Below are 20,299 nucleotides of genomic sequence, written 5' to 3'. Positions count from 1 at the left end.
TTGGCTTTCTCTTTGTGGGAAAAGTGGTGTCCCATTCCCTTTGTCCTTGCTAGTTTACACCATTTCCCTGTCCCTTACCATTTTTTTTTAATTTTTTAAAATTTTTATTTATTTATTTATGATAGGCACACAGAGAGAGAGAGGCAGAGACACAGGCAGAGGGAGAAGCAGGCTCCATGCACTGGGAGCCCGACGTGGGACTCGATCCCGGGTCTCCAGGATCGCGCCCTGGGCCAAAGGCAGGCGCTAAACCGCTGCGCCATCCAGGGATCCCCTTTACCATCATTTTAAATGAATTACAGCAGGGATCCCTGGGTGGCGCAGCGGTTTAGCGCCTGCCTTTGGCCCAGGGCGTGATCCTGGAGACCCGGGATCGAGTCCCACGTGGGGCTCCCAGTGCATGGAGCCTGTTTCTCCCTCTGCCTGTGTCTCTCTCTCTCTCACTGTGTGCCTATCATAAATAAATAAAATATAAAAAATAAATGAATTAGAGGGATTTTTTAAAAATTTTTATTTATTTATGATAGTCACAGAGAGAGAGAGAGAGAGAGGCAGAGACACAGGCAGAGGGAGAAGCAGGCTCCATGCACTGGGAGCCCGACGTGGGATTCGATCCCGGGTCTCCAGGATTGCGCCCTGGGCCAAAGGCAGGCGCTAAACCGCTGCGCCACCCAGGGATCCCGAATTAGAGGGATTTTAAATGAATTAGAGAAGCACGTATTGTTTCAATTTGATTCCATTAATGAATCAATTCAACACTTAACAAAGTCTTTTTACTGACAACCAACCAGGAGAAATTAACTTACTATATCTTGCATCTCTGTGTTTGCTACATTTTGTTCTTCCTATTTACCTATCTTCACTGACTAGTGATGGGCAGAAAAACACCTTTTCCATACAAATTTGATTGTGGGATGATTTACAACTCTTAGTGTTCAGCCTACTGGGTCATTCCTTCTTCCTTTCTGTAATACCAAAGGCTCATGGTTCTCCTTCCCCTTTCCAGATGCTTCTTTCTTTTTCAGTTTCTTCTGCTGATTCTTCCTTTTTTGTTTGGCCTTTAATGTTGGATAAAGTTTGATCCTGCCTCTCTTGTCTTTCACTCCACTTTCTCTTCTTAGGTGACCTTGTCTATTGCTATGGTTTAAATGTCCTGTGTATGTCAAAGATCCCCAAACTGACATCTATAATCCATAGCTCTCTTTTTAGCTCATCATATTTTTTCCATATTTTAAATATAAGCATATAAACGTTTGTCTATCTCACAAGCATTTCAAATTTAACATGTTCAAACTTACCCTTCAAATCCATTCCTCCTGCAGTCTTTACTATATCTGCAATTAGCCCCTCCAACCCTCAGATGTTAGATCCAGAAACCTGAGAGTCACTCTTGACCATCCTTCTTCTTCTATGTACCCACATGCAACTCATCAACCCAGACACCTTAAAGTAATTCTTGACATGCTTTGCTTCCCCACTCTCCTACCAATCAATCCAACAGCTAGTCTGGCTGGCTTTACCATAAAATATAGCATGTATCTTGAAAATTCTTTTCATTTTATAGCCACCACCCTAGTTTAAGATGGAAGACAGCTAACCAGTCAAAAACAAATTTGTGGAATGCCATTTTAGTGAAAACTCAAATAGGCACAATCCTGAAGATTTCTTTTAAGTATTAATTGACATGGGGCAGTCACTTCCTGTAGCTTTATCTGTCCCACGTTACTGAACGTTAGTTTCACTTGTTTCCCATTTCAGATACTGAGCCTTTGTGCGCTCTGCTCCCCGCCCCTATCTCTGCCTTTGATCTTGTCCCCTTCTCTGCCCTTGGGGTGTTGGTACCAAATGCATGTGAAAAACCATCCTAAACCTGCTGTAAGGATTTCGTTTAAAAGATTTGGTAAATCAGTCACTTGGAAAATTAAAAATGCAGCTAACAGGGGGAAGGGGAAGGGTGTTTGTATGTTTGTGTGTGTGTGTGTGTGTGTGTGTTTTTAATAAATTGATCATTTGGTAATTAATTTTGGGGAAACTGGAGAAGGGAATAGATTCTTGGCCAACTGACCTAGAGGCTATTCAAGCCATTATCACCTTTTGCCTACACTAAGTCACTGTAACCCCTAATTGGTCTCCTCATTTTCATTCTGGTACCTCTCCCACCAACCAAAGCCATTCCTTCCCTGCGAACAGCAGTCTCGGTGACCTCTTAGAAAGAAACCCCAAGTGAAAGCATGGTGATAGCTTTCAGTGCACTCACTCAGAGTGGAATCCAAGAAGTGGCTAACAAGGCTCTGCAGACCTGCCACTGCCTCCACATCTCTCTTCTTCACACCCTATACTCCTAGCAAACTGCTTTTCTGTTAGTTCTTCAAACTGAGTCTTCACTCAGTTCTTTTCCTGTTATGTGTCTTCACACATGCTATTCCTTCTGCCACAAATGCACTTCCTCTCATTCTTTACCTGCCTCCTGCTCACCCTTCAGGGCTCAGCTCAAATCTCTCTTAAAGGGTGCCTGGGTGGCTCAGTGGTTGAGTGTCTGCTTTTAGCTTGGGTCATGGTCCTGGGGTCCCAGGATCGAGTCCCACACTGGGCTCCCTACAAGGAGCCTGCTTCTGCCTCTGTCTCTGCCTCTCATGAATAAATACATTTTTAAAAATCTTAAAAAAAATCTCTCTTAAAGAAGTTTCTGTGACTTACCTAGTTAAGTTCCCCTGTTTTTTTTTTTTTAATTTTTATTTATTTATGATTGTCACAGAGAGAGAGAGAGAGAGAGAGAGAGAGGCAGAGACATAGGCAGAGGGAGAAGCAGGCTCCATGCACCGGGAGCCTGATGTGGGATTCGATCCCGGGTCTCCAGGATCGTGCCCTGGGCCAAAGGCAGGCGCCAAACCGCTGCACCACCCAGGGATCCCCTTAAGTTCCCCTGTTATTATCTTCTGGTACTCTGTATATTCCTTCATTGTGCTAACATCATTTGTAATCAAACATTGTAATTAAACATTTATATGTGCTTTTATTTACTTCCTGCCTTTCTGCCTAATTGGACATTAGAATGTGGACTTACAAGCCAAGAACCTTAACAATGACAACTCCATCAGCACATTCATTGGGTGACTGATGAACTTAGCAAGAAGTAAGGCCATGTCCAGCCAGTTCCTATAAATATACTGATCTGCAAAACTAGTATCACCATATGCTATTACCACTGTCTTTGGCCATTTATGGGTTAAATGTTTCTGAAGAATTCCTTTAGACAGGAAAAGGTTACTAGAATGATACAATTAAAAACCATGAATTTCCAATCATGATGAAATTAAACAGAAGAGAAGGTCAACAATTGTTGGAAGAGATGGTAGCAAGGGAAACAACAAAAAAGAAATAAACATAGCTACTAACCTTGAGGAAGCTGAAGTACCCCTGTGCTTATGCCTGAGACCAAGTCACCCAACACATACTCTTTGAACTTGTATGCTGGCAACCACTTAGTTATGGGCAGGAACATATAAATGATATTTCGTATCTTCTTAGGAGTACACCTGGGAGGGCAAAAACAAAAAACCAAAAAACGAGATAAAATGAGGAACATTTCTGTGAAATTCACACCAAGGTATTGTCCCTTTCCTTATATTCTGGAGGAATAAGGAAAAATTTACATTTAATGTAAAGAATGACCTTTCCACTCTGCAGAGATCAGAAACCAGATGACCTTCATGCAACTTTTTTTTTTTTAATAGGAACATCTGAATTGGCTCTATAATAATGCTCTACAACTTACCATGAAAAATAAGAAAAATTTAGTTTCAAAATAATTGAGATACCGTGGAAACTATGATTTTAATAGATGAAATCCTAAATGTACCTTCTGTGTTGGTGTAAAAACAAAGTAAGGGGAAAAAAAGCAGGGGAATTATTTACTGATTGAGTAAATTTTTGAATGTGGAACCACTGATCAGCAGGCCCATTTAGTTTCCCCTGTCCTTACACAATGAAGGAAATTTACTCAAGTACTATGAACTTCATGAATATATTTTCAATGCTTTAGGGCCTTTGATCAGATAAACTCAAAAAAAACACCATTTGTCACTGGAGTGTGTATTAACAGATTCTATGTATGGCTGTCTTGATTAAGTGGAACATCATGCTGATAAAATCAAGGCCTTGTATTTAATCCCTATATAGTTCAATTGATTTTGAAACATAGACTATGTTCTGGGGCATGGCCAGTCCTTTTGCCAGTCTATGCCAATAACCAAAGACATCACCAAATAAAAGCATAGACAAACAAGTTCCATCACCACTATGACAGCCCCAAGTCCTCCTGGTGACAAGGAAGCAATTTATTCCATTCAAAAGACAGTGCATTCTTGCAGCATGCATGGTACTTTATATAATGTCTTCAGTGGCCAAAAGTATCTGATCATCAGGTGAAGGAAGATATTAGAAGCAAATTTGGGGCATCTGTGGCAAGAGCCATGAATTTGAGTGAAACTAGATTAGATGCCAGTCATCTTGTTTAATAGGTACATTTATGTTTAATAATAGCTACATTTATGTAGTGCTTGCCATGTGCTTTGTACTTTGCATATATGCACATGGAAGCACTACATAAGTGCTAGTAACTCTATGAGTATTATTATTATTATAGTAACCCCTAATAACTATGAGCTTAAGTATGATTATTATCCCCATTTTACAGAGCTGGAAACTCAAGCACACAGTGGGTACATGGTTGGGTCTAGAATTAAAACTCAGACAGTCTGACTCCAGTGATTACATTTTAAACCTCTCCTGATGATCATACCTAGAGCTGAGGGTCCCTGTGAAGTTTACATGAACATAGAGCACAGATCTGTGGTCCCAAGGGCCCAGAACGCAGCAATCAAACCTAAACCTGGGAGCGATCAGGAGACACACGTCTCAAGCACACATGTACTAGCATTCCCAGGTCTGCAACATAGCTGTGTAAGCGTCTCCAAAGTGAAGAGTCCTAGGACACTGAGTGTCCTTGACAGCCGGGGTTGGCACTTAGATTCAGGATGTTGCCAAGTAGAAGTCAGGGTGGACAAAATGACAGAGTGATTGGAACATTCCTGAGAGACAAGGAGAAGAGGTGGATATTTTGAAGGTGGTGAAGTACGGGAAAGCAAGGTGTTTCGAGGAGCTGTTAAACAGATGCAAGTGTAATCAGAATTTAATATATAAGATGAATTATATGTTGAAGCTGGGGTTCAATCAAATACTTATCTCTGAGCGAACCATGTGGACAGTTCTGCAAATCCTAAGTGCTCACCATTTTTTTTCCCGCCACACCAGATTTTCTTGATACATTTGACCTTGCTTCTGTCATAACTGGATGCCAGGATAAAGGAAATAGGTTAAAACACAACCTACGTGAATGCCTGTTTCAGCTTATCCCCGATGGAATCCGAAATCTTGTCTTTCTTGTGCAGTCTTTCCTGGAGGACCGGGTGACTAAAGATAGGTCTTTCCACATAGTACCTCTGGCTTGCTGTGAGGATTTCATTTTCTTCAGCATGATCCATAGTCCTCTGAGATTATGCATCAACAGCAGGAGACAAGCATTGCCTGAGCGTCACTAAGGGAGAAAATAAAGAGCCTATTTCAGATGCCAAAATCCGACCAATGACTGTCCTAAGCATCTCTTCCTTGTGGGATTGTGAGTTCTTCAGAGGACTTCTTCATCTTGGACCTCAGAGCACCTACCACAGGACTCAGTACCTAGCAGCCACTAATAAACCAAATGAAGTCAAAAATCAATTAAGAAAAAATCCCACACGTGACGTATTTCCTCCCAGGGCAATACATGGTAATGTGTATACTTTCAATAAAAGCTTGTATTAAATTCAGTGACTAAATACTGCAGTCAGCTGGTTCTAGGTTCCTATGGGAGAAATAGTGACTCAGGCTGACTCTGACCATTTACATGTCAAGGAAACAGGATAAGGGGCAAGATCAGTCCTTAAATTGATCCCAAATTTGTTTGTTTCTTTTTTTTCTTTTTTAAACATTTTATTTATTTACTCATGAAAGACCCAGAGAGAGAGTCAGAGACATAGGCAGAGGGAGAAGCAGGCTCCATGCAGGGAGCCCAATGTGGGACTTGATCCCGGGACGCCAGGATCACACCCTGGGCCTAAGGCAGATGCTCAACCACTGAGCCACCCAGGCATCCCTGATCCCAAGTTTCTTGAAGGTATATCACCCTCCTCTTCAATTCTGTACTCACATTTGATTACTCCTTAAATTCTCCCATGGTTCAGAATTGACGTTCATACATCTCCATGAGGGAAATTCCTGGTGACTAGTGAGAAGTTACAAGTTGAAAATATCAGTGCAATATTATGATATTGTTTTAAAGGTGATGATATTGTCATGTTTGAGACAATTAGGATGATTTATACATAAATATACATATTATGTGTTATATATATTTAGCATACAGCGCATATATATATATGCTATAAAATGAATGCTACTAATATGAGTAAAAGAAATGATTAAGGAATAAAAACCCAATATATTTGTGCAAATGAAAATGTGTGCAAGGATGTTAACTACAGCTTTATTATATTGAAAAATTGGGGGAAAAAACCCTCAAATGTCCTAACTGTACAAAATAAAAAGTAAATCTTGGTATAGTGATATGTTGCATGCTATAAAGTAGTTCTAAAAACTGAACTAAATCTATTTGTGTCATCAATAAATCTCAAAAACTTAATTTTCAATAAAAATGCAAGGCACAGATAGATACTTCAAGGATGCAGTAATCTAAACAAAGTTTAAAAATGTATAAAGCAATATTATATGTTGTTTATGGACACATATATGTAATAAATGTATAAAACCATGAATGATAATGAAAAACACTAGGATCAGGATGGTGGTTCCTTCAGAGAGAAGGGGAATCAGACTCAGGGGAGACAGAGTTTTAACTTACTGTATCTACAATGCTTTAGTTTATAAAAACAATTGGTGCAAACAGAGCAAAATGTTCAGATTTGATTAAGCCTTGCAGTCAGTAAATGGGTGTTACATGATTCTTAGTATTTGTCTGTATATTTGAACTATAAACCTTATAATAAAAATTGAATGCACAACAACTAAAGCCAGTGTTCCCAACTGAAGGAAGTTGACAGCAGAGGTGATGGGGGTTAGCATGAGTTAATGGTTAGTGTCTATGCAGTGACCATAGGAGTGTGGGGGATTACTGATGTGGCTTAAGACCATTCCTGCCTGATGAAAAGTCAACTTTTCACCAACCTGAAATTACATTCACACTGAACTCAGGCTTGTGTGATCAACCACAAAACATCACACAAAAATAAATGCCTATGTCCAAGGAGGTTAGAAATTCCAGAGTCTAGATTAAAAAGGAAGTCTAACAGCAAATGCAGGCAAGTACCGAATAAGGATGGAGAACGAGGATTTTGCAGCAGATCTGACAGATATCATGTGTCTTTTGTTTCAGGCTAGCAAGGCTGGTTGGCCATCTCTCAGCTAACTTTTTATGGCCACTCTAGGAATGCATCATAATAGCCAAAGAACGACAGCACTGATGTATGTGAGTGGAGTCTGACATGGGGCAACGCAACCACTCTGCCTTCCACCTGCCCCAACTCCTCCAGAACCTTAGATGAAAGCATTGTAGAACCATCTGTAATTCAGGCAACATATACCATGCTGGTTTACGCCACTGTGCCCACACATACAGTTCCATCCACTCTGAAAAGAAATGCGATTTCCCCCCTCACTCTCCTTCCATTGTCCCTACACCCTAATCATTGTATCTTTCAAAAGCCTGGTTTTGTCTTCTGTTTCTCTTTAGTCTTCCCTTACCACTAATCCCCTGTGGACTGGGTCTATACTTACTAATATAATTTTCCAGTTTTCTTCCACTGATTATAATTAACGGTCTCTCTAGATTGTAATGCCTGAGGCCATATCATACCCTGAGTTCCAAGGGCCTAGCTCAGTCCCAGTCTCTTAGCAGGTGCTCAGTATTTGACGAATGCACGGTATCTTTGGATTGGTGCTCATGACTGCTGATTATGTAGGTCATGCTTCCTCTCTGTTATAGAAGATTAAACCTGCTTTAAAATGTATTATTATTAATTTTTCTATACACCTCCATGGTCATCTTCTGTTCCATTTGAGATATATCTTCCTTCATAAAGCCACTCCAAGAGAAAAAGACAAGGTTGATCTGAGGGAGGTCTAAAAATTAGAGTCAGACTTTTTTTCCCCCTGTTGCAAAGACACTGTTTTACCATTGATTTTACTGTTCCCCAACATAAATTCACCCAGATGTCAATGGGATGGGTTGTGAGAAACATTGTCTAAGGATGTTGTAACATCTATACTCAGTGGAACCAAACCTGGCCCCTTGCCACAGTGGTCTGGGGAAGATTTTAAGTACTGATGCCAGGGCTTCACTTTGAACCTCCTGAAATAGGATTTCCAGGGTTAGAACCTGGACAGTGGATATTCACTCTGCGTGGGAACGGGCATGCATTGCTGTATGTACCCATATGTGACAGACTTCTCCAAAGATTTCAGAGCAGCAGAATAGGTTTACACTGAAACATAGTAGAGGAAATAAAATATTTTTTTATTTATTTTATTTTTTAAAGATTTATTTATATATTTATGATAGACAGAGAGAGAGAGAGAGAGAGAGAGAGAGAGAGAGAGAGGCAGAGACACAGGAGGAGGGAGAAGCAGGCTCCATGCCGGGAGCCCGACTTGGGACTCGATCCCAGGACTCTAGGATAGCGCCCTGGGCCAAAGGCAGGCGCCAAACTGCTGAGCCACCCAGGGATCCCCAATATTTCTTTTTTTAAGATATTTTATTTATTTGAGAGAGAGAGCAGGATCAGGGGAGGAGCAGAGGAGAAAGAGAGAGAAGCAGACTCCCTACAGAGCATGGAGCCCAACGTGGGGCTTGATCCCAGGACTCTGACACCATGACCTGAGCCAAAGTCAGATGCTTAACCTACTGAGCCACCAGGTGTCCCGAAAATATAATATTTCTGAAGTATTAGACATTCTTATCCTTATTCTCAAAAGTCTTTTGGCTATTCTTGACAGGATTCCTCATTTACATCCATTACTCTGAAGGTCATTTGCCAATACCTCATTTCTCCTCCTCTTTGAACCTCAAAATTCCTTCTACTTTATTAGGCAGGGCAATTACATGTATTTTATTTGTTTTTATTTTTTTAATTTTTAAAAAATATTTTATTTATTTATTCATGAGAGACACACACAGAGAGGCAGAGACACAGGCAGAGGGAGAAGCAAGCCCCACAGGGAGCCAGATGTGGGACTCGATCCCAGGATCCCAGAATCATGCCCTGAGCCGAAGGCAGATGCTCTACTGCTGAGCCACCTAGGCGTCCCTCCATGTGTGTTTTAAAAGTTACCTAGATGCTGGCTCTTGTGTATAAGCAGGACCTGCCTTCGGGAGGACAAGGACAGCACACCCCCGTCCACTGCAGGAAGACAGAGCATCTGGATACAAATGCGCTTAGGCTGGTAGATCTGGTGCTAGAAAGGTGCGTTGTTTCTCTTCTATGAACTGTATTGAAAGGGAGAAGGACGGCACCTGAGTGGCTCAGTCGGTTGGGTGTCAGACACTTGATTTTTGCTCAGGTCATGGTCTCAGGGGTGCTTAGTGGGGAGTCTGCTTGAGATTGTCTCCCCCTCCCTCAGCCCTCCCCACTGATCTTAGAAATAAATAAATCTTAAAAAAAATAAGAAAGAAGGAAAGAGAGGCTGTTGGAGTTCTGAGGAAAGAGAAATTAGACCAGAGATGGACAAGGTATTGCCAGGTAGGAATGGGTCTACTTCTTCTAACTAGAAGAAGTTAGAAGAAACTAATAAACACACAAATTTGTTTTCTTCCACTAAAAAAATAATAAAAATAAAAAATATATTTTTAAAAGATTTTTTTATTTATTCATGAGAGACAGAGAGAGAGAGAGAGAGAGAGACAGGCAAAGGGAGAAACAGGCTCCATGCAGGGAGCCCGACGCAGGGACTCAATCTCAGGATCCCGGGATCACAACCTGAGCCAAAGGAAATGCTCAACTGCTGAGCCACCCAGGTGCCCCCCCCCCAAAAAAAATTTTTTTAAAAAGTTCCCCAGGAGATTCAGATGATCAGCTAAATAAGTATTTGACATATTTAAAAAAAAAAAAAAAAACCACTGGCTTTTAACTCTGCCTAAACTCAATCTCCTCAGGTGCTTTTAAAAACAAGAAATTCAGGTGACTGGGTGATGGGCACCGAGGGGAGCACTTGATGGGATGAGCACTAGGTATTATACTATATGTTGGCAAATTGAACTCCAATAAAAAAAATATACAAAAAAGCAAAACAAAACAAGAAATCCTAGGCCCTATACCAGACCAATTAGGGCACAACCTCCAGGAGGGGAGCTCAGGCATTTTCTTTAAAAGCATCCTAAGAGGATTTTAATGAGTAAAGAACCACTGATTTAAAACCTAAGAGAGACAGAGGAATACATATTAAAAAGATATAAGAAAACCACAAGTAACTTGAAACGATTTTGAAGATGAATTTGAAATATAAGGACATGATTTAGCAGTAAAAATATTTCTTTGAATTTGCCATTTTCATTTAGGGAAGAGGTTCTCAGCCCCAGCTACTCACTGGAATCACCCGGGCAGCTACTGATGTCTGACTCTACTGCCAGGGATTCTGATTTAATTGGTCTGGGAGGCAGGCAGGGGCTGAGAATTTAAAAAGCTGTCCAGGGGATGATAACTCACAGCTAAAGTTCAAAATCACTGACTTAGTGACTTAGGGAATGGCAATATAAACACCCCACATCCAAACAAAAAAGGAAAACTGGATAGGGTGTAAATAAATTGTGTGCAATGCATTATATCACCATCTTTGATTCTGTGTGTCTTTGAAATATTTAATAAAAAATTACAAAAAATATGTAGCTAAAGTTTTTCAAGCAAAGTTTTCTTTCTATTCTTATATTCTCAAAACAAGAGGGGGCTGTGTGTAGGTGGGCAGTGCAATACCCGCTAAAGTTTATGCAAATATAGTCTCAGTCGTTACAAACATTTCATCTCGGGTTGAAATTAGGAGTAAGTCTCAAAGTTAGACCTCAAAACATTAGATGGATTTAGGAAAGCATTAGGGTATGTACACTCTGTAGGGTTGCCAAATAAAACATAGGATGTCCAATTAATTTTCAATGCCAGACAAGCACCAAATAATTTTTTAGGGTAGGTATGTTCCAAATATTGCATAGAGCATACTTATATTAAAATTTTATCCTTTGGGACACCTGGGTGGCTCAGCGGTTGAGCATCTGCCTTTGGCTCAGGGCGTGATCCCAGAGTACTTGGATTGAGTCCCACATCGGGCTCCCTACTCTTCCCTCTGTCTCTCTCTCTGTCTCTCATGAATAAATAAATAAAATCTTCAAAAAACTTTTTATCCTTTATCTCAACTTAAAAAGAAAAGGCTTTATTTATTTGTGTGAGAGAGAGAAACAGCGATACTGACAGGAAGAGCAGGGAGGAGAGGGCAAAGTAGGCTCTCCACAGAGCAGGGAGCCGGACTCAGAGCTTGAGCTTGATCCTAGGACCCTGGGGATCAGGACCAGAGCTGAAGACAGATACTTAACTAAGTGAGCCACCCAGGTGCCTCCCCGTATCTCAACTGTAACTGGTATCTTATATCTTTGCTAAATGTGGCAACCGTAACACTTTATAGGTTAGGAAGAGACAGAGAAAAGAGGGGATTCTCAAATATTTTTGAGGTGTTAGGACCCTGGCTATAGTCTATGTCTCCTTGAGATATCTGTTTGGCAGTGTCTTCTTACCTGGGAAAGGAAAGGAATGCTGGAAAGGGTAAGAATAGGACAGAAAAGAGGGTGTTATAAAGAAAGGCTGTCCTTTGGGGGAACTCTTAATGCTCATCAATAATGGTTAAATAATTAAAGCCATGAAGGCTATCAATAACCACCTTATCAGAAGAAGAATGGCAAAGAAACCAAGGGACCAACATGAGCAGATCAAATGACCAGGCTCTTATCTGACAGATACTGAGGTTCCAGTGTGCTGATTGAAATATAAATCACCAATTGTAAAACTACACAAACTCTCACATGAGAAAAGTCACTTTCAAGTTGGTCTAAAGGGACAAATCTTCTGACAGGTCTTCCAACAAAAATACTAGTGACAGAAAAAAGAGATGACCTACAGGTTCAAATCCTGTTTTCCATAGCTATGACAGAAGGAATTTAAAAACTATTTAGAACATCTTTCATCATAGATTTCTAGATCTGAAAGTAATCTTGAGGGGATCCCTGGGTGGCTCAGCGGTTTAGTGCCTGCCTTCGGTCCAGGGCATGATCCTGGAGTCCCGGGATCTAGTCCCACATCAGGCTTCTGCATGGAGTCTGCTTCTCCCTCTGCCTGTGTCTCTGCCTTACTCTCTCTCTGTCTGTGTCTCTCATGAATAAATAAATAAAATCTTAAAAAAAAAAAAATGAAAGTAATCTTGAAGATGATCCAATTCAACCCCCTCCCTTGGCAAGTGAGAAAACAGATCCATCTACTCTCATGTGGGGGCTAAGTGACTTCTCCAAAAATATTCACAAAAAACAAACCTTATTTCCTATTTCCTATTCCTTATTTCCTATTTCCTAATCATCAAGTTGAAAAGGCACAAATGTTTATAAATAAAAACTACAACAAAATGGTGGGAATTTTTAACTTCAAACTCAAAGCAAGAATTAGTTGCTTGCCGATAATGGAGATTCACCATGGTTTTGTGGGAGATGCTCCAAAGTGGAGGTCACAGTCAAGGTCCATCCAGGCCTACTTCTGCATCTCAAGTGTCTGAGCCATTCAATACTATTATGGCAGGGCCAACTAGACCAGGGCTTTCCATACTTGAAAGCATGTCTAAATCACCTAGGGAGCTTGAAACGACAGATTTCCAGGTCCTTTAGAGATTCTGATTTAGTAATTCTGGAATCTGCATTGTTTAAAACTCATGGAGGGAGACTGATGAACAACCTGTTGGGAAACTCGACTGTGAGCAGAAACCCAATGCCGTGGATTTCTGTTCAGTGATGGTTATTTAGAACTCCAAAATGCTTGTTGAATGAATATAGGAAAACAACTTTCCTCTTTTGAGTCTTAGTATTGTCTTCATCTCTAAATGATATTTCCAGTGAGAACATTCTGAGAACTGTGTTTGGCAAGTTTGTTCAAAATGCCAATTAAGGGGCAGCCCTGGTGGCGCAGCGGTTTGGCGCCACCTGCAGCCCGGGGTGTGATCCTGGAGACCTGGGATGGAGTCCCACATCGGGTTCCCTGCATGGAGCCTGCTTCTCCCTCTGCCTGCGTCTTTGCCTCTCTCTCTCTCTGTGTCTCTATGAATAAATAAATAAAAATATAAAAAAACAAAACAAAACAAAATGCCAATTAAATCTCTGTGAATTTAGCCAGAATGGATTCAGTTGTCTGAAACTAAGACACCCCACCCCATCATCATATACACATCAGTTCAATAAATCCTTTTAAGTTGGAAAGTAAACATTTTTCACTGTGGACTGGAGGTATCCGAAGAGACACACTCAGGGCATCCATCCACCTATTCAAAGTAATCAACTTACCTATCTATAGCTCTAATTATAACTATATAATTAATTAATCAATTAATTAGTCTTAATGCCTGTGTTGACCTTTTCATTCCAAGCATGCAAGCACTTGCCCAAACTTACTATAATCTTTCAAATAATTTCTCTACGGGCAATTTCTCTATGAACAACTAACAAAAATAAATGTTATTTAATGGGGCACCTGGATGGTTCAGTCAGGCATCTAGGTTACGATCTCAGGGTCCCGGGATCAAGCTCTGCATCGGGGTCCCTGCTTAGTGGGGAGCCTGCTTCTCCCTCTCCCCCTGCCCCTCCTTTCTTCTCTCTCTTTCTCCCTCTCCTCCCTCTGTGGATCTCTCCCTCAAATAAACAGAGTGCAAAAAAATGTTATATATTATGAAAATTTTCTACACTGCCCAGGGCATAAACTTTACTATAATGGACATAGCATATAGAAAAGGCTCATGACTTAGAATCCAGAAAAAAAATTTTTCACTTATGACTTTATCAGCCTTTTCCTGAAAGCAATTTGAAAAAAAAAAAAAACAAACCTGTTTCCTTTTCTCTATTCTTTTGGGACTCTTCATATATTATCTGCTTTTTCATATTAACAATCATTGCTTAACTGCAGTGGCCAATATGTACAAAGAGCCAAAGGCCCTAAAATCTATGCGAGCTGCTCCTGAATGTGGGCAGTAGGCTCTGTGAGGCCAGGCCCACTGTCTCTGTGACACAGCACACACTCCAGCATGCAGCAGGCTCCCAGACATTTGGTATTTGCATGGTAGGGGCTAAAGGTGCCAGAGTACCTAGCTTGGGTTCTACCCAACGTTTCCTTCTTCTATTTATCATCCTTTTCTCAAATTCCTCTGCTTTGGGACACCTGGGTGGCTCAACAGTTGAGTGTCAGCCTTTGGCTTGTTCGTGATCCCAGAGTCTGTGGATCAAGTTCTGCATCAGGCTCCCTGCTTCTTCCTCTGCCTGTGTCTCTGCCTCTCTGTGTGTCTCATGAATAAATAAATAAAATCTAAAAAAGAAAAAAAAAGATTTCTATCCAGAGATGCAGCATCATAATGTAGGCGTTGGGTTCAGAAGGACTATGTTTAGATGATGGAACTGGAGCTTAATAGATATATGTTTTTTGCGAAGTACGTAAGTTTTCTGTCCCTTCATTTGCTTATCTGTAAATGGCAGTTGGGCACATAGGCTGTGGAGTCACACAGACCACAGTTCTGATTCTGCCATTAGGACAGGACATCTGGCACATTATTTGACTTCTCTAAGTAGAGTGACTGTAAGCCCTGGCCTATGCTTGCTGTCCCAAAGTAATTATTACTTTCCAAAGTGTCCTAGATGGGAAAATAAATTCTGTTTCCTTTAGATTCTTCAGCTGTAACACTGAAAAAAATCTCAATATAGATCCATGAGGAATTAGAGAATGTTTCTAAAGTACTTATCAAGGGGCCTGTCACACAGTAGATGCTCAATAAGTGACTATTATTATTACTACTGTAGGCAGGGTACCTAATTTCCTTCAATCTCAGGTTGCTTATACATAAATGGGAATAATGATTTTCTTCTGTTTTTATTTAATTATCTTTCTGAATTACTACTTTATTCACATAGCTCAAAAATTCACATATAAAAAGAATTAAAGTGCAATCTCACTTCCATATCACAATAAGAGTCCTCATTTTTTACAGGTTTATTTATTCACTTGAGAGAGGGGGGAGAGTGCAAGACTGCATGTGGTGGAGGGGAAGAGGGAGAGAGAATCTCAAGCAGACTCCTCGCTAAGCATGGAGCTGGATCTCATGACCCTGAAATCATGACCCAAACTGAAACCAAGAGTCAATACCCAACTGACTGAACTACCCAGGCACCTCCCTCATTGTTCTGTTTTTTAAACAGCTGCATAGCATGCCATTATGTGGATGCTCATAATTTGTCTAGCCAGTCCCAACAGTGCTGCACTGGGGATTAACATAAGAATTATAAAGCACTTAGAATAAAAGGACTCAAGAGACACCTATGATTACCTTTTAAATCAATCTCACCTTTATTTCCTTTCACCTGCTCCATTTCTCAATGCCTTGGGTCTCTATTCATTCATTCAATATGATTCTCCACCTCCAGTTTGGCTGTCACATTCAAGTTTGTGTAGAGATCAATAAGCCATAGTTTACATGCCCTCAGGAACCTTGTCATCTAATGTTTTTGCAGCATTCTACATCCTTTTAAGGATTTTTTTCGAAGATTTTATTTATTCATGTGAGAGAGAGAGAGAGTGAGAGAGAGAGAGAGGCAGAGGGAGAAGCAGGTTCCATGCAGGGAGCCCGATGTGAGACTCGATCCCAGGACCCCGGGATCAGACCCTGAGCTGAAGGCAGACGCTCAACCGCTGAGCCACCCAGGCATCCCCTTTTAAGGATTTTTTTTTCTTTTAAGGATTTCTTACAGGTGGGTAGAAGCATATGAAATGATAGAGCATATAGGGGAATAAAGAAAGTTCTGGGGATGGGAGTAAGGGATTGTCAGCAAGAAAATATCATTTAGGAAATGAGACAGGGCATCTGATATATAAATTATGGGTTTTTTTCCTCATTATAAAATAAATGAGCACTGTGGAAATTTGGAAATTTTCCATTTTTTCTCATGCATAAATAATACATATTGAATCCGAATACATATATTTGTACATATATATTTACATGGCTGGATATTATCTTAATAGTTTTGCAGTAAAAAAAATTTTTTTAAAGATTTTCTTTATTTATTTGAGAAAGACGGAGAGGGGGTCAATCTGAAATAGATTCCATGCTAAGCATGGAGCCAGACACAAGGCTCTATATCATGATCCTGATACCATGACCTGAGTTGAAATCAAGAGTCAACGCCCAACTGACTGAACCACCCAAGTGCCCCTGCATTAAATATTTTTCACTTAATGTGATATCATAAACATTTTGCCATGTTAATAAGCAGCTTCAGAAGCATAATTTTTAATGGTTGCATAATATTTTCTAATATACACATCTATGCCTTAGTTAACCACCGTCCTTATTATTGGACACTTTGGCTACTTTAAGTAAGCTCTACACCCAACGTGGGGCTTGAAACCACAACCCTGAGATCAAGAATCACATGATCTACACACTGAGACAGCCAGGCAACCCCCAATTTTTTGTATTACAAGTAGAATTCTGGCTATGGTCTGTGTGAGTTCACATGCGATAGTAAAAAAAAAAAAAAAAAAAAAATTCACCTGTAAACAATGTTAATACTCATTTCAAGTATTGGGTAATTACAAAGGGAGTACATAAAAACTTACAAGTGGACTTAAAATAATATGAATGGTAGACATTTATGTGAGCTGCTTCTTTATGCACAATAGTTAAACATAATTATAGCAGCTAACATTTACTGAGACTGTGATTACAGAATCACAGTATCCATGAGAGGAAAGAATTATCCACATTTTTCAGATGATGTATTTGTGGCTCTGGTGGAACAGGGATGGGATTCAGGTGTTTTGATTTCAGAAACCCTATATGTATGTAAGGCTGCCTCATTAACCGTGTGTCAGACTGGTCATGCCAGAATGTTTATCTAATTTTATCTAAATTATACTAATTAGAGGCATGTATTCTCACTTGTTATTTGAGGTAATGAGGTATGGTGGTTTTAAGCACATTACAAGTGAGAGCAGAGGTCAAGGAAGGCTTCAGAGAGGATACTGGATTTGAATTTTGGGTAGAAGGCAGAAGACAGGGCATGTGATTCTGCATAGAGAAGTGAGAGGTAAAAATTAATACAAAATGTTCATAGAATACCAAAAGCACCGTAGAGAAATTATGTTTTAAGTGGTTACAGAAAATGAAACTGGAGAGGTTGATCAGAGCCAGGTGTTATAGGACGGTAAGGGGCCGGCTCTAGGCTTCAAATGAATCCATATGCTCTAGTTATTTGATTCTATTCACGTTCTGCTTTGTTCTAAGTAGAACTACTGATCAGGACGCCCGGGTGGCTCAGCAGTTGAGCGTCTGCCTTTGGCTCAGGGCATGATCCCGGTTCTGAGATCGAGTCCCACATCGGGCTCCTTATAAGGAGCTGCTTATTAGGAGCTGCTTCTGTCTCTGCCTCTGTGTATCTCTCATGAATAAATAAAGTCTTAAAAAAAATGGAACTACTGATCAAAACCACTCTGCCATGGAAAAATTATTTAATTTTATTAAAAAAATGAAGCCCCCCTCCAGCATTAATTTGCTATGACTCCATAAGTTGATAAATTCTAAAATTTATTTTTCAACTGGAACACCTGAAAGATCATTAATACTCACAAGATATGCTTCCAGAATCATCTTTGGGGTAAAAAGCTCAGCAACTGAAATTGATGCTCAGGTTTGAGTGACAGATATTTTAATAAGAAAAAGTTCTGAACTTTATGTAAAAATGGAAGAAGAATCTAGTGGTTTACCAGTCATTTCTTTTTCTGAAATGGTAACTTTAGTCAAAACACTACAGACATGATAAAGCTGCAAGTATTATGGGAGGGCTAGTCATGAAAAACAACAGTTTTCCACCCCTCTTCTCCCCAAGTCTAGCCCAACTTCTTGGAACTATTTTCTTAAAATTATTGTTTTTAGTTCCTCTGGCGGGTTTATTTTGAACTCTATGTCAGTATTTCTCAAAAAGAGTGCTGTTAGTATTCTGGGGGGACTTGTGTGGAACTGCCCTGTGTATTTAGCGCTTTTGTCCCTGACACTCAATGCTAGGAGCACCTTCAGTCACTTTGACACATTTCCAAATCTAAGTTTGGGAACTACTTCCTCAAAAAGTTAGAGCTATCCTATGACCCAGCACTTGCACTATGGGTATTTATCCAAAGGATACAAACATAGTGATCCAAAGGGGCACCTGCTCCCTAATGTTCACAGCAGCAATGTCCACAATAGCCAAACTATGGAAAGAGCCCAGATGTCCACTGACAGATGAATGGATAAAGATGTGGTGTGTGTATGTAATATATGTATATATATGTGTGTGTGTGTGTAATATGTGTGTATATATGTAATATATGTATATATATATTACATATATTACACACACAAATGGAATATTAGCCATCAGAAAGGATGAAATCTTGCCATTTGTAATGATGTGGATGGAACCAGAGGGTATTATGCTAAGCAAAATACGTCTGTCAGAGAAAGACAAATAACCATATGATTTCACTTATATGTGGAATTTAAGAAACAATATGGATGAACATAGGGGAAGGGAAGTAAAAACAGAAAGGGAGGCAAACTCTAAGAGACTCTTAACTCTAGGAAACAGAGTTATTGGAGGGGAAGAGAAGGAGGAGACGGGCATTAAGGAGGGCACTTGATGTAATGAGCACTGGGTGCAATATGCAACTGATGAATCACTAAATTCTACCCCTGAAACTATAATGTTAACTAAATTGAGTTTAAATTAAAAAATTCAAAAATACTAAAAAAAAAATAAAGATTGAGAATTACTATTCTGAGTAATAGAATGATATGGCTATTTTTTAAATCATGGAATTTAGGCATTATCTACGAATGCTTATCATTATAAATGAATATTTAAGTCTCCTTACTTCCCATTATTTTTGCTAGGTTTTTTTTTTTTAAGATTTTATTTATTTATGAGAGACACACAGAGAGAGAGAGAGAGAGAGAGAGAGAGAGAGAGAGAGAGAGAGGCAGAGACACAGGCAGAGAGAGAAGCAGGCTCCATGCAGGGAGCCTGATGTGGGACTCGATCCCGGGACTCCAGGATCACGCCCTGGGCCGAAGGCAGGCACTAAACCGCTGAGCCACCCAGGGATCCCCTTTGCTAGGTTTTATTACTATTTCATTTTGTTTACTTATGGAACAAATACAGGCGAATTCAGTCTCTTACCCCCTTCTAGAATTTCTATTAGACATTGATTGGAACTTCTTGTATCATTGTGTTTTTTAAACCTCTGACATTTCTCATCTTTTTACTTCAACGAGCTGATTCCAGATAACTTTTCTCAGATTTGGCTTCCAATTCACTAATCTACCTTTGGCTCCAATATGTTATTTAGCTAGAATATTAATTTTTAAAAAATCAATGTTTGTATTTTTATTTCTATATCTTCTTTTTGAAATATGCTGGTCTTTTTTTCATAGTGTACTATTTTCCCTTTAGTCTTATATTCATCTCTTTAAAGTTTTTAACACACTTAAGATTTTGTCCATTTATTTCCATTATCTTCTATTCTTGAGAATCTAACTCTTCTATTTGTTTTTTTGTTGATACTCCCTTATGGTTGTTGGCAGGTTTTTAAAATAATGAGCTCATATTAAATGGGAGGAGGGGTGGTTCCTTATCTCTTTAGGCCTGAGGCCATGTCTTCTTTCCAGGTCTGAATGTGTGACCCCATCCCTACACCCTAGGATCCAGATCCCACAGAGAGATGCCTATGGGTTGTGCTGAGCATGAGATTGCACATACTGCTCTTTAAAAACATTTTTCTGCATTCTTCTGGTACTCTTTATTTAAAATTCACTATATATTTAAACATTTAATTGTGTTTTAGCCTTTGTTTTTGTGAGTCTGTACCGAGGGGAG

General features: G+C 39.8%; 1 protein-coding gene across 5 annotated transcripts in view; it reads right to left on the bottom strand.

Annotated features, from left to right (window-relative positions):
* The window catches only part of SLC26A5 (solute carrier family 26 member 5), a 61,458-nt gene that overhangs the window by 30,229 nt on the left and 10,930 nt on the right, over positions 1-20,299 (bottom strand). For 3 of the 5 annotated variants that reach the window (XM_025449437.3, XM_025449438.3, XM_025449439.3), the window contains 2 exons: positions 5,392-5,596; positions 3,397-3,536 (listed from right to left, as the gene is read on the bottom strand). In XM_025449437.3, the coding sequence (XP_025305222.1) occupies positions 3,397-3,536; positions 5,392-5,543 (292 nt within the window). In that variant the 5' untranslated portion in view covers positions 5,544-5,596. Of the gene's footprint in view, positions 1-3,396; positions 3,537-5,391; positions 5,597-6,247; positions 6,323-20,299 lie in introns of all 5 variants that reach the window. The other 2 variants (XM_035701920.2, XM_035701922.2) reach the window with 1 other exon arrangement.

The sequence above is a fragment of the Canis lupus genome, chromosome 18 (assembly GCF_003254725.2).
Source record: "Canis lupus dingo isolate Sandy chromosome 18, ASM325472v2, whole genome shotgun sequence".
In the NCBI taxonomy this organism is placed as follows: Eukaryota; Metazoa; Chordata; class Mammalia; order Carnivora; family Canidae; genus Canis; species Canis lupus.
The sequence above is the reverse complement of the archived record's forward strand: the minus strand, read 5'-3'. Positions and strand labels throughout refer to the sequence as shown.